Below are 18,761 nucleotides of genomic sequence, written 5' to 3' on the forward strand. Positions count from 1 at the left end.
ATTCGGTCCGATTCACGTTGAACCAAGCCGATTCTGAAGGAAATGGGTACCAAAGTGGCCGATACAGCCCGATTTCGGTTGAAACGGGCTGCACCATGTCACCGGCCTCCATTCTTCTACTTCATGTGGCCTTGTGAAAAAAAAAAAAAAAAAAAAAAAAAAAAAAAAAGAGAGAGAGAGAAGGAAGAAGAGATAAGGACGCCACGGGTTCATGTGCATTAGATTTTTGAATAGGTGTACTGGTATAAGAGATAAAGATTTGAAAAGTCAAAAAGATAGAAAATGTTGGAACTTGTGAAAACAGTAAAAATACAAGTATTTTTTTAAAAGTAAAATTTGCTAAAATCTGTATTTATGAGTCCCGTAAATAGTGCACGAGACCCATAGAAAAAAAAGCAGGCAAATTGCGTTTTCATTTTCAGTGTTATCCAAACCCAGCCTAGTTCACCCAAGCAGGCCATGTTGTTCATCTCTTTTCTGCAGCTTGTCATTCAATTAACCAAAACTGGGTTTTCTCTATTATCTTTCTCGGGGAGGCTTAGTTTAGCCCATTTGGTTCGCAGTATAATTAAAAAGAGGGCAACAGCTTGGCTGGAGAGGCCACAGATCAAGCCAATCCACAAACCCTGTATAACATAATGCACACAAAGGAAACATTACAAAAATTTTGTAGTTGATTGTTTCTCAAATTTGTGAATAAGAAAAATAAAATTTTGTACGTCTATGCAGACATGTTTAACTGATGTGTAGATACTTTGTTCATAGTATCATGATATAAGCTCACCTTAGCTTGCAGATTCGTCTTAAATCCAAGGCCGCATGCAATTGGTAAACCAATGATATAGAAGGTCGCCAAGTTAACATAAACAGCCAAGTGCTGCCAACCATATCCTCTGGCCACCCCTGCAATGTCAAAACCATTAGCCTTGAAACTGAAAATGTAAATTTGTAATGATGAGGTAGATAGAGCATACTGTAGAAAATTGTATGATTCAGACCTGAAATGACAGCTTGCACTGAATCAATGAATATTGAAATTGCAATCAGAGGAGTCATTGAAGCAAATTCCTTAATGATTTCAGAGCTATCAGTGAAGAAACTAGCCCATATATTGTGACCAAATGCAATAGCCAAAACAAGTGTGACCCCAACAAGGAGAGAGAGCTTTAGACTCACACCTATGGCATTCTTTGCCCGGTTGGGATGGCCTGCTCCCAACTCATTTGACACTCTTGTGCTGTCACAATAAGATAAATTTTTTCAATATTTGGAACATACCGGATAAAAGACAAAGTTTTCTTCTAAACTAGTTTGAAGAATCTCTTCCAACAAATTATGTGGCTTTTAGAGACCATCCACATATACTTAATCACAGGCCTTGTTAAGTCTTCTTAACAAGTCACATGACTATTAAAAAATTCATGTGATTAAAAGTACATGTTGATGGTTATTTCAATCATGGCAGAAATAGTGGGCTAGAGGAATTTTCCTTTTAAGTTTTGTCAACGGAAAAGGAAATGCAGAGCATAAAAAGAATAAGACAACTTAACACGAAGGTATTATACAAACTAACCTTGCAGCAGCACTGAGACCATATGAGAGCATGAAAGAGATAGCTTCTGTATTCACGCTGAAGTTTTAATCCAAAAAAGAATTATTAAAGCAAAAATATCAAGTCTAACTGATACAGCTAGGGAAAATGACCGTGAAGCTTACCACATAGCAATCAGTGAAGTGGTTGTTTCTGAGTTTTGCAACAATCCCGCTAAGAGAACCAGAATCTCGTAAGCCCAGTACTCCAAACTGACAAAATTTTCTAATTAGAGGACTTGTGAAAGTTATAAGGTCATGACTGTGCTTATGATACCATGTCTTAAGGCTCAACTAATGTACTGGGGTAATTTTGGTCATAATGCTAATTTCAGTATGGACCGGCTTCTTTTAGCCTGTTTAATTTGAGATCAGTTTGGAATTTCATTTGGCCATGGTATATCACTAATATAAAGAAAAATTTCTGAAATTCAGAACACTTCATCAATCATTGGTGAGTGTTTAGTTCATATTTTCTATCTTAACAAGACTGCCTTATATTTTGTCATTCTAAAATATATTCTCATATCAAAATAAGCTATGTCACAGTTTTTTTTTTTTTTTTTAAAGCATAATCATTAAGAATAGCGGACACAATAGAATTAAAAGCACACATACCATACCATTGCTGCAGAGAGAAGGGCCAGTTTCAAGCTTGGAAGAATGTATTGGAATGATTCCAATGAAAATCCCCCCCATGTATGCTCAACTTTCTTTGTACAAGTCACATACATGGCCAACATAAGGACTGATAGCCATAATGAAACTGAAGCAGCCAACGGAGCTCCCACAAAACTGAGAGATGTCCAGTGTACTAAAGCATATGCAATACCAGTATGAATAACCAATGGTAGACCTGTGAATATGACCAGGGGCCACAAAATAGATTGTGTCTGAAGAAACCTCACGATGTTTTGCAGGAATCCATATGCAAATAATCCAGGAATGAGAAACCTTATATAGTGAGCGGCCGTCTTTGCAATCTCAGTTTCTTGATGAAGTAAGATTAGTATAGGTTCCGTATAGAACCAGATAATGGCTATGATGATAGAGAAGAGGAAGGATATGATACAAGAAGCTTGTAGATAAATCCCCAACAGTCTGTATACTTTTGCTCCAAATCCTTGCCCGCAAAGTGTCTCAAGTGATCCACTTAACCCAATCTAGAATGAAAAAACAAATAATTATAATGTAAGAGTCAACTATGGAGTATCATTGAATAGTTAGCCTTCAGTTGAAACCACAGTTCGGTTCGGTTTCGTTTCGGGTGGACAACGTCAGTTTCGGTCGAAACCGTTGGAGCAGCAATATGTCTTAACCATGAACCAGAATAACAAGTATGGCAGTGAATTTCTATCAAAATCTTCTTGGGCATTCCAGCAGGGATCCTAACAAGTATATCTACTCGTAAATACTCTATAGCTTTAAATGGTGGATATTTTGAAGTGAAAAAGAGGTTGAGGCAAAAGGATCCTTTGCCCCCTTACCTCTTTGTACTGATTATAACGGTTTTCACAAGTTTCATATTGCAAAAAAGAGCAGGATGGAATGGTTTCATGTACCATCCTAAAAGTAACAAAAGTGAATCTGTTTCACCTATGTTTTGTTGATGACCAGTTGATTTTTTAAGCTGCTAACAAAGATTCTATTGAGGCTAATAATCAGTTTTTAGTAGAGTTCAAGGCACTGTTTGGTTTGGCAACTAATGTGGGTAAGTTTGAGGTCTCTTTGTTAGAGGTGTCAGCTGAAGTTAAAGACTTGAGACTGCCCTTGATTTCAAGGAAAACCAACTGTGGCACATTGTAGGCCTTTAGTTGATGGCATCAGTACTATGTAGTACTCAAATTGGGCAAGCATTTCATTCTTTGAAAAGCTTTATGGAGCAGAGGTAATCAATTCATTCTTGTGGAATGGAGCTACTGACAAACCCTATACTGCCAGGATTGATTGGTCTGACATCAATCCTCCCCAAAAAGAGTGTTGGTTGGGTCTTTGCAAGAACATGGCTGCCATTATGTGGTCCATATGGAGGCTATTTGCAACATTAGGTTCTATTTGGGAGGTTATAACTCTTGACGGCTCATGGGGTTGGAGAAAATCCTCCATTTGTTGAGATAAAAAGTGGGAAATGGAGATCAATTCCTTTACTAAAATTACAATTGGAAAATTTAATGAGAATTTATGTATGACAGACACTGACACTGCCAGTGCCAGTACATCGTCAGCTAAATTGTTTTCTTTCATATCAATTGGACAATGGTATGGCCACCAGCCAGGTCAGGAAAGTTGGTATGCATGTATTCAAGATAAATTGTTTGACATCCAAATTGCATGCTTGGATAAGTTGGAGTGAGCTAAGAGCTAACACTTTCTAAAATTTCACTTTTTTATTTTATTTATTTTCCTAGTTTAAATTCTAAGCAAAATAAGCTGTTGAAAATAACCTCATCCTTCACAAGAAGGCTGTTTGATTGAGCAAACCTCAAAATAACTGGTGTAAGATTGTGTGGTTTACAAATAATATTCCCAAGCACTCCTTTATTTATTTGGTCGGCCATTCAAAACAGGCTCTCCCCACTAAAGATAACCTTGCTGTGGATTGTGGTCTTTGTTGGAGCAAGCCGGAAGCAAGGGACCACTTAATTATTTTTTGAGTGCTCTCTCTCCAACGAGTCTATTAGGGACTGGAACTCTGAAATGGTTTGGGCTGCGAATAAGCTCGAAGGTCACAATTTCCAGCAAGGTTGTTTGTAAGCTTGTTTGGTGTGGGATTGTTTACACGTGTGACGCGTGGGCTGATAGAATTTGCTAGAATCGATGAGAGAAGGATGAGAACAAAATTTTAAAAACAACTTCAACATGAATGAAACCCACCACTTTTTGTTTAAAAAAAATAAATAAAACTGGTTTTAAATTGGTTTTTCAAACAGGCTCATATGCACTCAAGATCAGCTGGTGCAGAGAGTTCTATTCGAGATTGTCTTGTACAAAAGAAGAAAATTAAGGAAACCAATATTCAAAGCAGAATTCTTTGTACCCTTTGGATCATCATCCCATACTCTGTGTTTGATTTTAGCTGTTAGTCTAGCCCTCTTTTGTGTTAGTATTTGCTAGTGCCTAGTGGGTCAGCTTTAGCTGCAGGTATAGTTTTGTTTCCTTCTGTGTTTTCTTGTTTTGTTTGCTCATGCAACTGTACCACAGTGCTTTGATCATGAAATATTTTCATTGTTTATTAAAATTAGGGAAAATTATTCTTTACCATCCTAAACTATGCACTAGATTACACTTTGCATCCTAAACTATCCGACTACACACTTTGCATCCTAAACTATCACACTTACTGTTATTTTTGCTCTTATATTTAACAGAATCTTACTGCATGTGACAAGCACATGCTTCTTGCGTAGGTGGAACAAAGTTAAAAGATTGAAACAACCCTCCTCAAACTCAATTAAAACAAAACCCAAATTTTTTCCACATCTCCCTCTATCTCATGTGGGACATCTTCTTCCCCAGATTCCACGCAACTTTGGTCTATTAAAACCAGCAGCATTAGAAGCACTCTTCTCTTTTCCCTTCCTTTTGCTACCACCAATAATAACACTCTCAGGTAAGTTATGAGTAAATGGTATACAATCACTATCAATCTCTTCACTAATAGTGTATAATACCACACTTTCTACACCTTTTTGACAGTCAACCATCTTCAACACATCTGGGTCTGTTTTTATCTGCACAAGCCCTTCATCCAAATTCATGCCAACTTGTTTGTAATAAACTAAATCCCCCCTTTTATATCCATATGACTTCAAAATACTCTCAACCTCAATAAAAGACATACAATCCTTATCATATCCCTCAACATGAATTGATATGTCACCACCAACATAAAATAACCCATTCAAATTCTTGAACCTTTCCCCGTGGTGAATCTCAAATATTAAATCACCTTCTTCCATGTTTTGGCTGTATTTTTTTCTGCATTAAAATATTCTAGTCAAAAACATGCTTTCAATATTACAAGTGGTACAAAAATTATTCTATATAGAGTGGGGACCAATTGAAGACACCACCTAAGTCAATACAAACACATAATAATATTCTATAACAGTGTTTTAAAAAAAAAAAAAAAAACACCCATCCATAATTAAAAAATTCAAAAAGCTACCAAATATTAAAATCCCTAACTACTAGTTCCAATACTCATCAATTGCACAAAACCAGTGAGAGAGTACGATAAGCAAGAGAGTGATAAGCGGGAGAGTGAGAGAGTGCGAGGTTCAAACACAAAAACCTTCTACAAATCCGATTAGACAGATGCTGCAATCATATGAAATTTAACACAAAACCATATATATATATATATATATATCAATCCGAACCCAAAGCAACATCCCACAAAATAAATCACTGATTTAAAAGAGGCAAACAGGAAGCTTATGAGTATTTTGTGTGAGCTTAAGAAATTGTGCTCTGAATGCATTTTGATTTTGCACCTGTAATAGAAGATTTAAACTTTGTCAGTGTCCAAGGAAGATACAAGGGAAACTCTGAGATTTTGTTGGGATTTGGATCCATGTTTACTCCTGTGTTTCGCGTTCACGTTTCAGCCTTTTTTTTTTTTTTTTTTTTTTTCCATGTGTTTTCTACTTTTTGAGACAATTATCACTGTTTATGCACTGTAGCATCACTGTTCACACACTGTTCATGAGATCCACAGCCACTTTATTCAGAAAAAAATATTAAAAATTGGTCCCACGGTACTATTTACACATTTAAAAATTATTTTGCTACAGTGTTTTCAGTTTTCAGTTTTAGCAAAAATAAGTTTGTATCCAAACGGACCTTTTGTGTTCTTTTAGAGAGAGGGAGAGTGCAGATGAACTGGTGGGAAACCAAACAAATAAGAAAAAAATTTAGGTTTTGTTTTAATTGAGTTTGAGGAAGGTTGTTTCAGTCTTTTAACTTTGTTCCACCTAAGCAAGAAGCATGTGCTTGTCACATGCATCAAGATTCTATTAAATATAACAGCAAAAATAACAACGGAGTGCAAAGCGTGATAGTTTAGGGTGCAATAGAGTGTAAACTATAATCTAGTGCATAGTTTAGGGTGATAAAGTGTAATTTTCTCTTAAAATAAATTTAAAAGTAAGAGTTATGTCACTCCAATGGTATGTATGATCACCCTCATTTGGTCTTAATCATTCTCATGGTAGACTAAAGGTCAATACAAGCCTCTTCAGCCACGATACCTGCCTATGTTATGCAATGTACACAACTTCATGGGAAAATACTTGAAGGCATTGACCAAGTTAATCGAAATTTCCTATGGGGCTCCTCGGATTGAGTCAGGAAGATGCATTGGATTAGGTGGAAAAAGGTGATCAAACCTAAAGAGGAAGGTGGACTTGGACTGCAAACAGCAAAGGGGCATAATATTGCAATGTTGGCAAAACTAAATTGGAGGCTGGCTACAAAAAAAGAAGCTTTATGGGCCAAAGTGGAAAGGCAGAAATACTGCAATCAGCAAAGGATGAATGCAGCCAATGCGGATAGGCTGCCATGCTCTCATATTTGGGCCGTGGTAAAAAAAGGGAAGGAGGTGTTTAACAAAGGAAGCATGTGGACAGTTGGGAGGGAGAGTAATTTAAGCTTTTGGTCAGGGAATTGGATAAAAAAAGGGCCCCTTCAGCAGCAAATTCAGGGGTCTTTAACTCAAGAAGCATCTTAGTGGGCAGTGAAAGATATTATGGTGGATTAAGGTTGGGATTGGGATCGCATTCCATTTGAGCTCCCAATGGATATCAAGCTGATGACAGATTTGCAAGAGTGGCTTACATGGAATGGGAAGATGAACCATAGTTTACTTCCTGGTCAACCCCCATGGAAGATGATCTATCCCTTTGCAATTTGGAATATATGGAAAAGCAGGAATAATGTTGTGTTTAATAGGAAGAATCCCAATCCAAGGCTGGCAGCAGGCATCATTGCATAAACCAGGGAGTTTATGTACTGTGTGTGCTCAAATAGAGGTCCAACCCAATACATTGTGAAGGAAGTTAGGTGGGAAAAACCGCCAGAAGGGTGGAGCAAACTGAACACAGATGGTTCAATCTTGGGCAGCACGGGCCTAGCTGGATGTGGGGGTATTGTGAGGAATAATCAAGGTGGTTGGGTTGTTGGGTTTTCTAGACGTACTGGTTTATCTAATAGCTTTGTGGCTGAGTTGTGAGGACTGCGAGATGGGCTTATACTGTGCTGCAATTTAAATATTACTTCCATTATTGTTGAGCTGGATGCTAAAGCTATTGTTGATATCTTTCAAAATTCAGACTATGAGAATAATGTAGTTTCCCCTATTTTGGATAACTGTAGAAAGCTAATTTGCAGGTTTCAACGGATTCAATTCAAGCACTACTTTCGACAGGTTAACCGGTGTGCTGATAGGCTTGCTAAGATGGTTGTTGATAGAAATTTAGATTTTATTTCCTTCGAAAGTCCACCTGTGGACTTAGTTAATGTGATGGAAGAAGACTTTCATGGCATGTATATGACCAGGCTTTGCTTGGAACATGATGTAGCTGTTTAGTTTCTTTTGCAATATATTGTCTCTGTTACCGAAAAAAGAAGAAAAAAGTAGGAGGATAGAAAATATAGTTTATATAAATTGACTAATATGCCCTTGTTACATAATAGGTAAGAAATAGATTTTTTTATACTCATTAAATAATATAAAAATTTACATTACACAAATTTTTATTATTTTTCTTTATTATTATATATAATATAAATTTTATGGGCAATAAAAATTGTATTATGTATTAACTTTGCTGGGAAGAAAAACGTGGGCAACAAAGTTTTGAATATATAAGTTCAACAATTTATATATACTAGGCAGAAAAGATCTAGTTAAAATCGTGGGCAACATCATAAAAAACATGGGCAAAATTAATATTGCAAAGCCAAAGATTTTAACTTGAGTTAATACTGGGCAGAAAATTAATATTGCTAAGCAAAACAAAAAGAAAAAAAAGAAAAAAGAAAAAAGAAAAAAAAACTAAAACTAAAACTAAAACAAGAACAAAGAAAATTAAGTTGAGATTATTACCTATAGAAGGAAAAAGAAAAAAAAGAAAAATAGATGTTCTGATTATTAATGTTGAGGTGTGAAGATGCTTGTAAAGAGGAGTCTGAGAAGATTGATGAGAAGATTGATGATGAGAGCTGGGAAAGTGGGAATTAGGTGGGGTAGGTGAAATTGTAAGAGCAAAAAAAGGAGGGTTACTTTTGTCTCTCTCTCAACAGACATTTTCACCCTTGTTTTCTCTCCAGTTCGGAGAGGAAAATTTTGTGTCTGCCTAGGTGAAAAATGACTGCCCCACTTAAAAAGTTCCTTTCCTTCCCTCCTTACCAAACAACACACAAACCATTTTTTTTTTTTTTTTTTTTTTTTTTAGAATGAACCTGGAAATACCATTAAATTGAAATTGGCATACAACAGAGAACAGAGAAAAGGAAAAAACATGCTATCAATTATAGGATTAACATTTAGCCCAATCTATCAGCAGAACCTGCTGTAACATTGGTGGCTCCATTCCTTTCATACATTTATTTTGTAGCACCATCTACATTTATTTTGTAGATTTCCGGCGGAGGTGCCGCCCACCCAATATCTGGGGGTTGCTGTTTAACATAATTATACACTAAAGCATTTTATAATCATCTTGAGTGCACAAGGCAAAGTTCCATATTTGAGAAGATGGAATGCCATTAGAATCATGAACCACCTGATTTCTATTAAACCAAATGGACCAAGCAGTGGCGAAAAGAGTTTCAAGGTCATGCGGAGTACCTGCATCCAGTATTTTCAGTGCTAAGTCCACAAGGCAAATGTTCTCTGCCAACAGGTTTACTCTGCAAGCTTGCCAATTCCACCAAACTTCGCAAAGCTTGTCACAATAAATTAATGCATGACTGGCGCTTTCAATTGCCTTCTCACAGAGTGGACATTTGGCCTCAACAGTTTCTCTTCTATTTTTTCTCCATTATTTTCTGCCCATCATATTTTACTTTCAACCAAACATACCTAGACTCTCTCATGAACTCAATACTTTTAACACTACATTAGAGGTATATTGTTAGAATTATAGTTAAATAATTAACTTTACTATTTTTAAACTGTTTAAACTTTTAAGACCATCTATAATTTATTAAATATTATTCGAGGTTGGTATCGCAGGACTTAAAAACTAAGAAACATAGCTCCAGTCATGTGGACCTTCAGTTTTTTTTTTTATTTATTTTAAGCTATGACCGAAAATATCACTCTCTCTTTCTTTGATTTTTTTTTTCTTTCTTTCTTTCAATTTGTTTCTCTCTTTTGTGGTGGTGATGGGTTTTGTGCTAGTTGTGGGTGGGGTGGTAATGGGTTTTGTGGCTGGTTGTGGGTGTTGTTGTGATGGGTTTTGTGGGTTTTTTTTTTTTTTTTTTTTCTTCCGGCTGGTAGTGATGGTGATCGTGGATTTGTGGGTCGGTGATATATGGGTTCTCTTTCCTTTTCACCGGTGGATCGTGGTGGTGGTGGATCGTGGATCGCGGCTGAGATTTGATCAGGTTTTGGATCATGGATCGTGGTTGGATCGCTGCTGATAATTTTTTGTTTTGTTTGGGTCTTAGTTGATCTGGTGTTTTTGGTTGATTTGGTGGGTTTAGGGTTTGTGATTTGGGTTGAGGTTATGGGTGGCGGCGGGTTTTGGTTTTTGCAGTGGGTTTGTGATGGGTTGAGGTTATAAAATCTTTACAGTAGGAAAACTAGATAAATAAAAGAAACGAAAGACATGAACATGAAAGAAAGAGAGAGTTACCAAGACAGCGAGGCCTGTGACACCTGCCCACGAGTTTGCAAGAGTTGCACCGGCAAGCTCGAGCTTACCAAGGTGGCCGGCGAGCATGGCAGATATTAAGGTTATTAAGTAGGCGAAGACATTGGTGAGAATCATTGGTAGGGAAAACAAAAATTGGGTCTTGGCCTCTGCCACATCCAACACATTCTTACAACACCCTCTATTTGTTTCTTCTTCTTCTTCACTGTGATGCTGATCGCTAGCCTCTAACGAGGGTGCAGCACTATTGTTTGGTAACATATTTGGTTTGAAGAATTTTTGTTTTTCTTCTACAACCTCTTCTCCATATAATCTTCTTAAATACTATGTGTCAGTCTTTCTAGGAGGATATATTTTTTTTTTTTGAGAAAGTACTAGGAGGATATTGACGGCTTGAGATTAGGGATTTTGACAGATTGTGATTATGACGGTCAGTCTTCGAGGATTTTGACGGATTGAGACTAGTTGTGCATGGTACCAGATGAATAGTTATAGGTGTGCAAATTATTTCACCATTTTTTTTTTTTTTATAATTCAGATGTGGTAAATTGTGGATAATTAATTATTATTTATATATGGATTCATAATTTTTTTTTTATTAATTACATCCTGTCAAGTTATAATTGTAATAAAAAATTGTGAAAAATTTTATGTTCCTAAACTTTTTCGGTACCAGATACATTTGATACGGATGATTGAGATTTAAAGTTGTAAATATTCAATATAAAAAATAAATAAAAGTAAAAAAAAGTAAAAGTTAATAAGTAAAAAAAGAAAAAAAAAAATTGTGAGGGAAGTGAACTAGGTGAATTGTACAGAATAATTGCATTTAACAGTTACACCGGATCCAATCCGATTTTGACATGGTTGTGCGGCCCAATCCAATAAATGCTCCACTCGATCCAGAAGTTGTGTTTTTTCTTGTTTTTTTAATGAAACGTTGATGCAACGTGAGAGATTTTTTTTTTTTTTTTTTAATGAAAAAATAAATAATTTTCATTTTGTTGACTACAACATGTTGCTCTGTACCTATCCTTTATTTGGGAGGAAACAATGGAAAAATCTCTAATTAAGGCTTACATAGATTGATTAAACTTTCTTTTAATTGAGAAATAATTTAGAAAGAGATTAAATTCTATAAGGATGGAGTGTAAAACTCATATTTTATACCATCCAATAAGTGATTTCACATTATGAAAAAATCTCTAATTAAGGCTTACAGATTGATTAAACTTTCTTTTAATTGAGAAATAATTTAGAAAGAGATTAAATTCTATAAGGATGGAGTGTAAAACTCATGTTTTACACCATCCAATAAGTGATTTCACATTATCATTTTACTTAAAATTCAATATATCCTACCACACCTAATAACATCTTAATAAATTCTCAATTTGGTTGGATTTATATATGGATATTAAAATTGATTGAATGTGATTGTGTTTATTCTTAAATATGTGATAAGATGATGCGGCATGTGGCATATTAGGTAACTCATTTAAAGATACTTTATAACTGCAAAGATAGGCGTAACTTAATCGACATTTTTTAGTATTTCTAACAAAAATCTTCAGGATTCAATTATTCAAATCTCTTTCTCCACGGTAACGTAGAAAAAAAATCAATAGATTTGAAAAATGCATGTGGCTATGAGGAAAACCGTTATTGAAAGACATGGGAATAAAGGTCCTATTTCGTGATAATTTCAATTATTTCCATCCACTTAATTGTACAATGACTTCGATTAATACCATCCACCTAAAATGAGGGAAAGTGAAAACATCGTTGTCAAAAAAAGTTACATTAGATATACACCACTATAAGTTTCTTTAAAAAAACTTTATCCTCTCTCCCTGTGTGTGTGTTAATAGTTAGTATTCTTAAAAAAAAAAAAAAAAAAAAAGTGACATTACTATTGTAGTTTGCATGTAAAATGTTTGCATTTGCACAAAAGAGATTTAACACCAATCATATGCATCAATTCTTTGTGGACTATTGGAGGATTTCCTATAGTTTGAACTTTGAACTCGGATGGCCACAAATCAAGAGTTTAGTTTTGTTTATGACACTTCATTTTTGTGCTTAGGAAATAAAGGTTTTTTTTTAAAAAAAAAAAATCTTCTTTCTCTTGGAAGTTTTTATACTGTGTTTATATTGGTTTTCCCCCTTCTATTTTGCATCAGTATAAAGTAGAATTGCTTAGTATATTATTTTAAATATATTGATTTTAGAATAAGTTTAATTTGTGTTTAAGCAATTGAGAGATGTAATGGAGGAGATTTAGGAACTGACTTTTGCAATTATATATAGTAATGGTAAAAGATATTGATTGATGGGGCATAAAAAAAGGGAATTTTGAATCCTCTGTCACAAATGCAAAAACAAAACTCGTTATAGACGAGTGTCACATATTATATTTACACAATTATATATAACCATATTTGTTACTACATGACAAAATTGTCACAAAACTTGTTGTATGCATATATTCTCTTTACACATGTTATTTTTGTGATTTTATAATTGACTAACTTCATGACAATCTGCTCATTTACACCTACACCATAAATCAACTAAATGATTCCATGGTCTAACCCAAAAATAGGTGGGCCTCTTCCCCACTTCCCTACACCCCCCCCCCCTCGGCGCGCAGATGCTTTAGAGTGGAAATACTTCATGTTTTTGTCTCCAAGCATCAGCCATTGAACCTTTGCTCGCTGTTGCCACATAATCTCCTCACTATCCAAAAGGTCATTAATCTCCCTTCTTAGCTTATTGATTTCTTCTCCCATACTACCATCTGTGTCTCTTGCTATGCTACCATGTTGTTAAGGGGCTTTTTTTTTTTTTTTTTTTCTTCGGATTTGCTTTGGTACCTTCCTAAAGGTGGCCAAATTCCACCTATTTAGCTCAGCTACACACTGATTGAGTCTCTTAGCCATACCACAAGGGGTATTTTGATTTCTACTATTTTCCCAGGCAACCTCAATTATGTCTCTGCATTCTCTCTTTTTATCCAACATTGCTTCGAAGTGAAATCGGCATTTTCTAGGATGTCGAGGAGTAAAGGAATCTGAGACTAGCAGAGCAAAGTGATCAGATGTGGAGTCCACAATGTGGTGGACTCAAACCTCCTTGTATTTTTCAATCTAGTCTTGTGTTACCAAAACCCTATCTAGTCTTAGATAAATTTTGTCATCCCCTTCCTGCATATTACACCATGTAAAGTCTGAACCAGTATATCCCAAATCCTTGAAATTACAGGAGTCTACTATTGACCTGGACCCTTCCATTTGCCTTTGGGATCTTTGCACTCCTCCCCATTTTTCATTTACTGACAAAATCTCATTAAAATCTCCAAAACAAATCCATTGCAGTTGGAATCTTCTATTCAGGCTTTTTAACTATTCCCAAAACTCTTTTCTTTTATGCGTTTCAGGGTGCCCATAAAACCCGGTTATTCTTCACTTGAAATAAGAAGACTCATCAGTCACTATTGCATCAATGAAGTTTCCTGCATATCCCATGATTTCTAACTTGATCTCTTTCTTCCAAAGCATTGTGAAACCTCCACAATTTTGAGCTTTTGGAACAATCAAACCAAAAACAAAACCAGCTTTCTCCTTCTCTCTTTTCATGGCACTCATCTTCAATTTAGTCTCCATTAAAAAGACTATTTTGGGATCCCAACGTTGCACCATTTCTCGTAGTGACTTCAATATTATCATTATTACCCAATCTTTATTGTGAAGTGTCACAATGTCTTTTTTATCTTCATAATTTTTCATTTCAGGGCTTGCTGTGACTTGAGCCACATTGTCTAAGGAAATGAAACACTTTAGTGGGTGTTCTACTTTTGTTTATATGTGTATGAAATTTGTTTAGTTCATAGGTTTGTTTATTATTTATTCCCCTTGATGTGCTATATCATAAACGACTGTTTTTTTATGGTAATTATCATCATTTTTGTTGATTAGATCTGCATAATTAGTAGTTGTTGCATCTTCATCATTATCACAAGTTTAAGATAGAGATTACCCTTATCAATAGCGGTTGCGTCTTCTTCATTGCCAAACTTGATCATCTTGACATACGTTTTATTTATTTGATTGTACCACATGTATTTATTTACTTTTAAGATGGATTCTATTTGATTGTAAGATTTTTTATGTCTTTTGATATAAATTAACTAGCTGGTATGTTAGCCAAACCGCTTGCTTCTTCAGTTTTTTTTTTTTTTTTTTTTTCCTAATCTTTTACTTTGCCACCAACACTATCATATTGTTTTGTAGGATCCAAGCAAGAAAGAGTTTAAAATGCTTGCTGTGTTATTCTCTCAATTTTTTTACAGCATAAACAACTTGTGGTATTGAAGAAATTACTGAATATTTTTATATCAATAGCTATTTGTTAATAGGTGTTTGACAACTTTAGAATATGAAAAGTTTTAGGTTAAATGGGTACCAACTTTAATTTTGTTAATTTTTGCTTTCTAAATTACTAATAGTGATTTATCATATTAAATTGGTAGTTTATTTGTATATTAATCTGCTATAATGTTGTAATGTTATATATATGTATGTATGTATATATATATATATATATATTTTTTTTTTTTTCTAATTTTTGAGGTTTAATTCAAATAATTTTGAATAAGCCCCCTGAAATCAAATTCAATACAAAAGAAATTTTGTTAGGGACTTTGTAAGGCTAAAGGGAGCTTGAAGATAATATAAGTTTTGGCCTCTCATAATATACTTATATTGTGATCTTCAGTTGCTATAAGTAGTATTGTAGTAACTTAAATATGAAACTCTAGATGTAACACAAATAGCTAAGGATAACAACATTCATTAATATTTGTCTTTTAGTTTAAATGGTATTTTGCATAATTGCTTAGCATTCATTAGATTTTATTTTCAGTAATTTTCCCGTGCATCACACGGGTTAAATACTAGTATATATAAAAGCAGTGACCTCATGTTAGAAAGCATGAATTTCTGCCATGTGGCGCTCTCTTTGACAAGGAATTTTTTTCACATAAATTCTTTACTCAAGTACCACATCAGAGATATTGACTAATTAAAATTCTAAAGATAAAAACTCTTTATTCTCTTAGATTCATTATATCAGGACATTCCTCAAGTGCCACGTCAGAGATAAGGGCTAATTAAAATTTAAAAGATAAGGACTCTTCATGTTATTGGGTTCATTGTTTCAAGACTTTCCTCTTTCTCACAAAGCACAAAACTTTTCATGTTTCCACTCACCATTTTCATTTCTTGTACTTCTGCTACTTTATATATACCTACCGGTCCTACCCATAGCCTTTAGCCTCCGTTTGGATACCAATGAAAAATGAAAATTATCTCACTATTCAACTTATTTTTGCTACTATTCATGAGCTTCACTGCACTTTTTAGTACTATTCATAGGTCCTACTGTACTATTTCAGCTAACTTTTACCTTTATCTACAGTACTTTCAGCAATAAGTTTTCAGTTTCAGCAAAATAAGCGGTATCCAAATAGACCTTTGATCTTCATGCCATAGGTTAGGTGCTTTTTTATTTTGTTTTAGCCCTCACAATTTCTTGGTTTCTTAGTAATTTTTGACTACTATTTAGTGTAGTATTGGTATGATGCTCGACCATAAAAGTAAAAAATTATGATTATTTTGGAGTTTTCTTTGTGAATCAAGATTATTTAAGCTTTAGCTGCAATTATTCAAGAATAGTGTGCAAATGGTGTACAAACTACAATCATATTGTTAGTTCCCTCCATCAAAGCTAGAATTAAGTAATTCTTCACATAATTTTTATGTTCTTTCTCATGTATCTTTTATGTATTGTACTTATCCAACTAAATCTTTTTTTTTTTTTTTTGTTAGTGTTGTTGATTATAGTTGTTGCGGTTTGTTATGATTAATTTCAAATTATTTAATTTTCTGTTACGGTTTTGATATACGATTGTAAGTTAATTAGTATGCTAAAGGGTCGAGATGTCCTGTTGAAGGGAGCAAAATGGAGAGTGGGATGTGGAAAATCCATTAGTGTGTGGCTGGATGCTTGGTTGCCACCCCTTGACCATCCATAAATCCTATCACCACAGGTTGAAGGCTTTGAAGACTTGAAGGTTTTTGATCTCATAGACCCAGAATCTAAAAGCTGGGATGAAAATCTGCTACATGGTCTATTTGTTCCCGAGGAGGTGAGTTTGATAAAGAGCATCCCATTATGCATCACCTCAGTTGAAGATAAACTTGTGTGGCCCTTCACTGCTTCGGGTGAGTACACAGTAAAGTCTGGGTAACACTTCCTAGCAAAGGTGAACTTGAATACTCAGGCTTCAGAACAATTGGTGCAAGACAATGGGATTTAGAAGCTGGTTTGGGCTCTTCGGATCCCAAATAAAGTAAAAAATTTCATTTGGAGATCATGTAGAGACACGATCCCCATGAAGAAGAACCTGAAGAAGAGACAAATCCTCCAAGAAGATAGCTAATATCATTACCATCAAGTGTCTGAAACGATTCTCCATGCAATATGGGAATGCCTGACCCTTACATCGATCTGGGATTCCATACAAGAACTCTCTTTTCGCAAGAACCATTCATTCCGAGACACACAGGAGCTGTTACTCTTTGCCAACGAAGAGTAAAAAAATATAGAATTGATGGTGGTAACAATTTGGACTATCTGGTCCCGTAGAAACCATATTAGAGTGCAGCATAATGATTACCCCATAAACTAGGTCGTTCCAAATGCTCGGCAAGCCCTCTCTATTTTCCATCCTGCAAATAGAGCCCAACAATCTCCAGCCACGGTGTCTAGCACAAACCGGGTTACTTGGATCCCACCACCAACAAACTCTCTCAAGATCAACTTTGATGGGGCACTTTTCAAAGATATTAACAAAGTTGGTTTGGGTGTTGTTATTCGAAATGACCATGGACAGGTACTTGCATCCTTATCGGAACAGATCCAGTTGCCTTTCTCCTCCGACTTGGTTGAAGTAATAACAGTGGCACGGGCCATCTCATTCGCTCATGAACTCAGCCTCTCCAATTACATATTGGAAGGTGACTCAGACGTGGTGATAAACGCTCTCAAAAGGAATGATGAGTCCCTATCTTCTTTTGGCCACATTCTTGCTTCAACCAAAACCTTAACAGAGGTCAATTGTATTACTTTTTCCCATACTTGTAGAATTGGCAATGCTGTTGCTCATAACCTAGCAAAACATGCAAGACATGTCATAGGCTTTAAGGTGTGGATGGAGGATGTTCCTCCACATCTCCATTCTGTATTGTTCGCTGACTATGACTGATTTCAATGATATTCACAGTCTTCTTTCTCAAAAAAAAAAAAAAAAAAAAAAAACTTCTCTATATAAAAACAAAGCTCATGTGTAAAATTAATAATACAAGATCAATTCTCCCAATTTTAGCTTATACTCTTCTTGAATTTTAGCATTCTCTCTCTCTCCTTTTTTTTTTTTTTTTTTAGGATATAAAGGTCCTATTAGAGGCAATTAAAATTGATAAATTGAAGTATATTTAGCCAATTATTCATTGTTTGATTACATTCTCTTTATGTTGGTCCACAAATAATTTTTTTTTTTTTTTTTCCTTTTAGATTATGAACAAAGTGTTTGAGATTTGGTGGTGAGAATGAAGTGGTTGAGGAAGTGTTCGGTTTTAGAAATAAAGTCTACCTTTTATCAAGATGTTATTTTATTATTTTAAATATTAAATTTATACTATGGTATAGATTCCTAGAAATCTCTAATAACTATGCAATTCCAATCTCATATATATAGATTAGTAAAGAAAACCCACTCAATAGTCTGAAATCACTTTTAGGATAAGAAAAAATTATAAAATATGAATTAAAAAATATTAAACTTCAAAGAATTTAGCAATATTATAGGAAATATTATAAATACAATATGACAAAATGAATATTATATATGGGTCTTAAAAGAATAAAAATAATTTTCAAATGAAATTACCAAGCATACATGTATCGCGAGGGACATTATCTAGTTTGTTATAGAGATGTATAAAAAATATTCAAAAAAAAAAAAAAACTTAGGTTATGTTTGGTAACAGTTTTTGTTTTCTATTTTCAAAAACTTGTTTTTGGAAATATAAAGAAAAAAAAATTTTCTTTTTATTTTTGAAATAAAAAACATGTTTGGTTAGTTGAAATTAAAAAATAGGTTTTTGAAGAAAAAAAATAGAAAATACTAAAATATATTGTTCCTACGATTTGAACTCTAATTGCTAA

At 34.6% G+C, this 18,761-nt stretch overlaps 1 protein-coding gene across 1 annotated transcript; it reads right to left on the minus strand.

The window, feature by feature from the left end:
- Nucleotides 1-211: 211 nt before the first annotated feature.
- LOC126695040 (protein DETOXIFICATION 18-like) lies at nt 212-10,902 on the minus strand. The gene is made up of 7 exons (XM_050391648.1): nt 10,455-10,902; nt 2,209-2,753; nt 1,717-1,803; nt 1,574-1,630; nt 999-1,237; nt 785-903; nt 212-626 (listed from the first exon to the last, which is right to left on the minus strand). The coding sequence occupies exons 1-7, from the start codon at nt 10,731-10,733 to the stop codon at nt 492-494; spliced, it is 1,461 nt and encodes a 486-aa protein (XP_050247605.1). The 5' UTR covers nt 10,734-10,902; the 3' UTR covers nt 212-491.
- Nucleotides 10,903-18,761: the final 7,859 nt, after the last annotated feature.

This window comes from Quercus robur, chromosome 8 (assembly GCF_932294415.1).
Source record: "Quercus robur chromosome 8, dhQueRobu3.1, whole genome shotgun sequence".
Lineage (NCBI taxonomy): Eukaryota > Viridiplantae > Streptophyta > Magnoliopsida > Fagales > Fagaceae > Quercus > Quercus robur.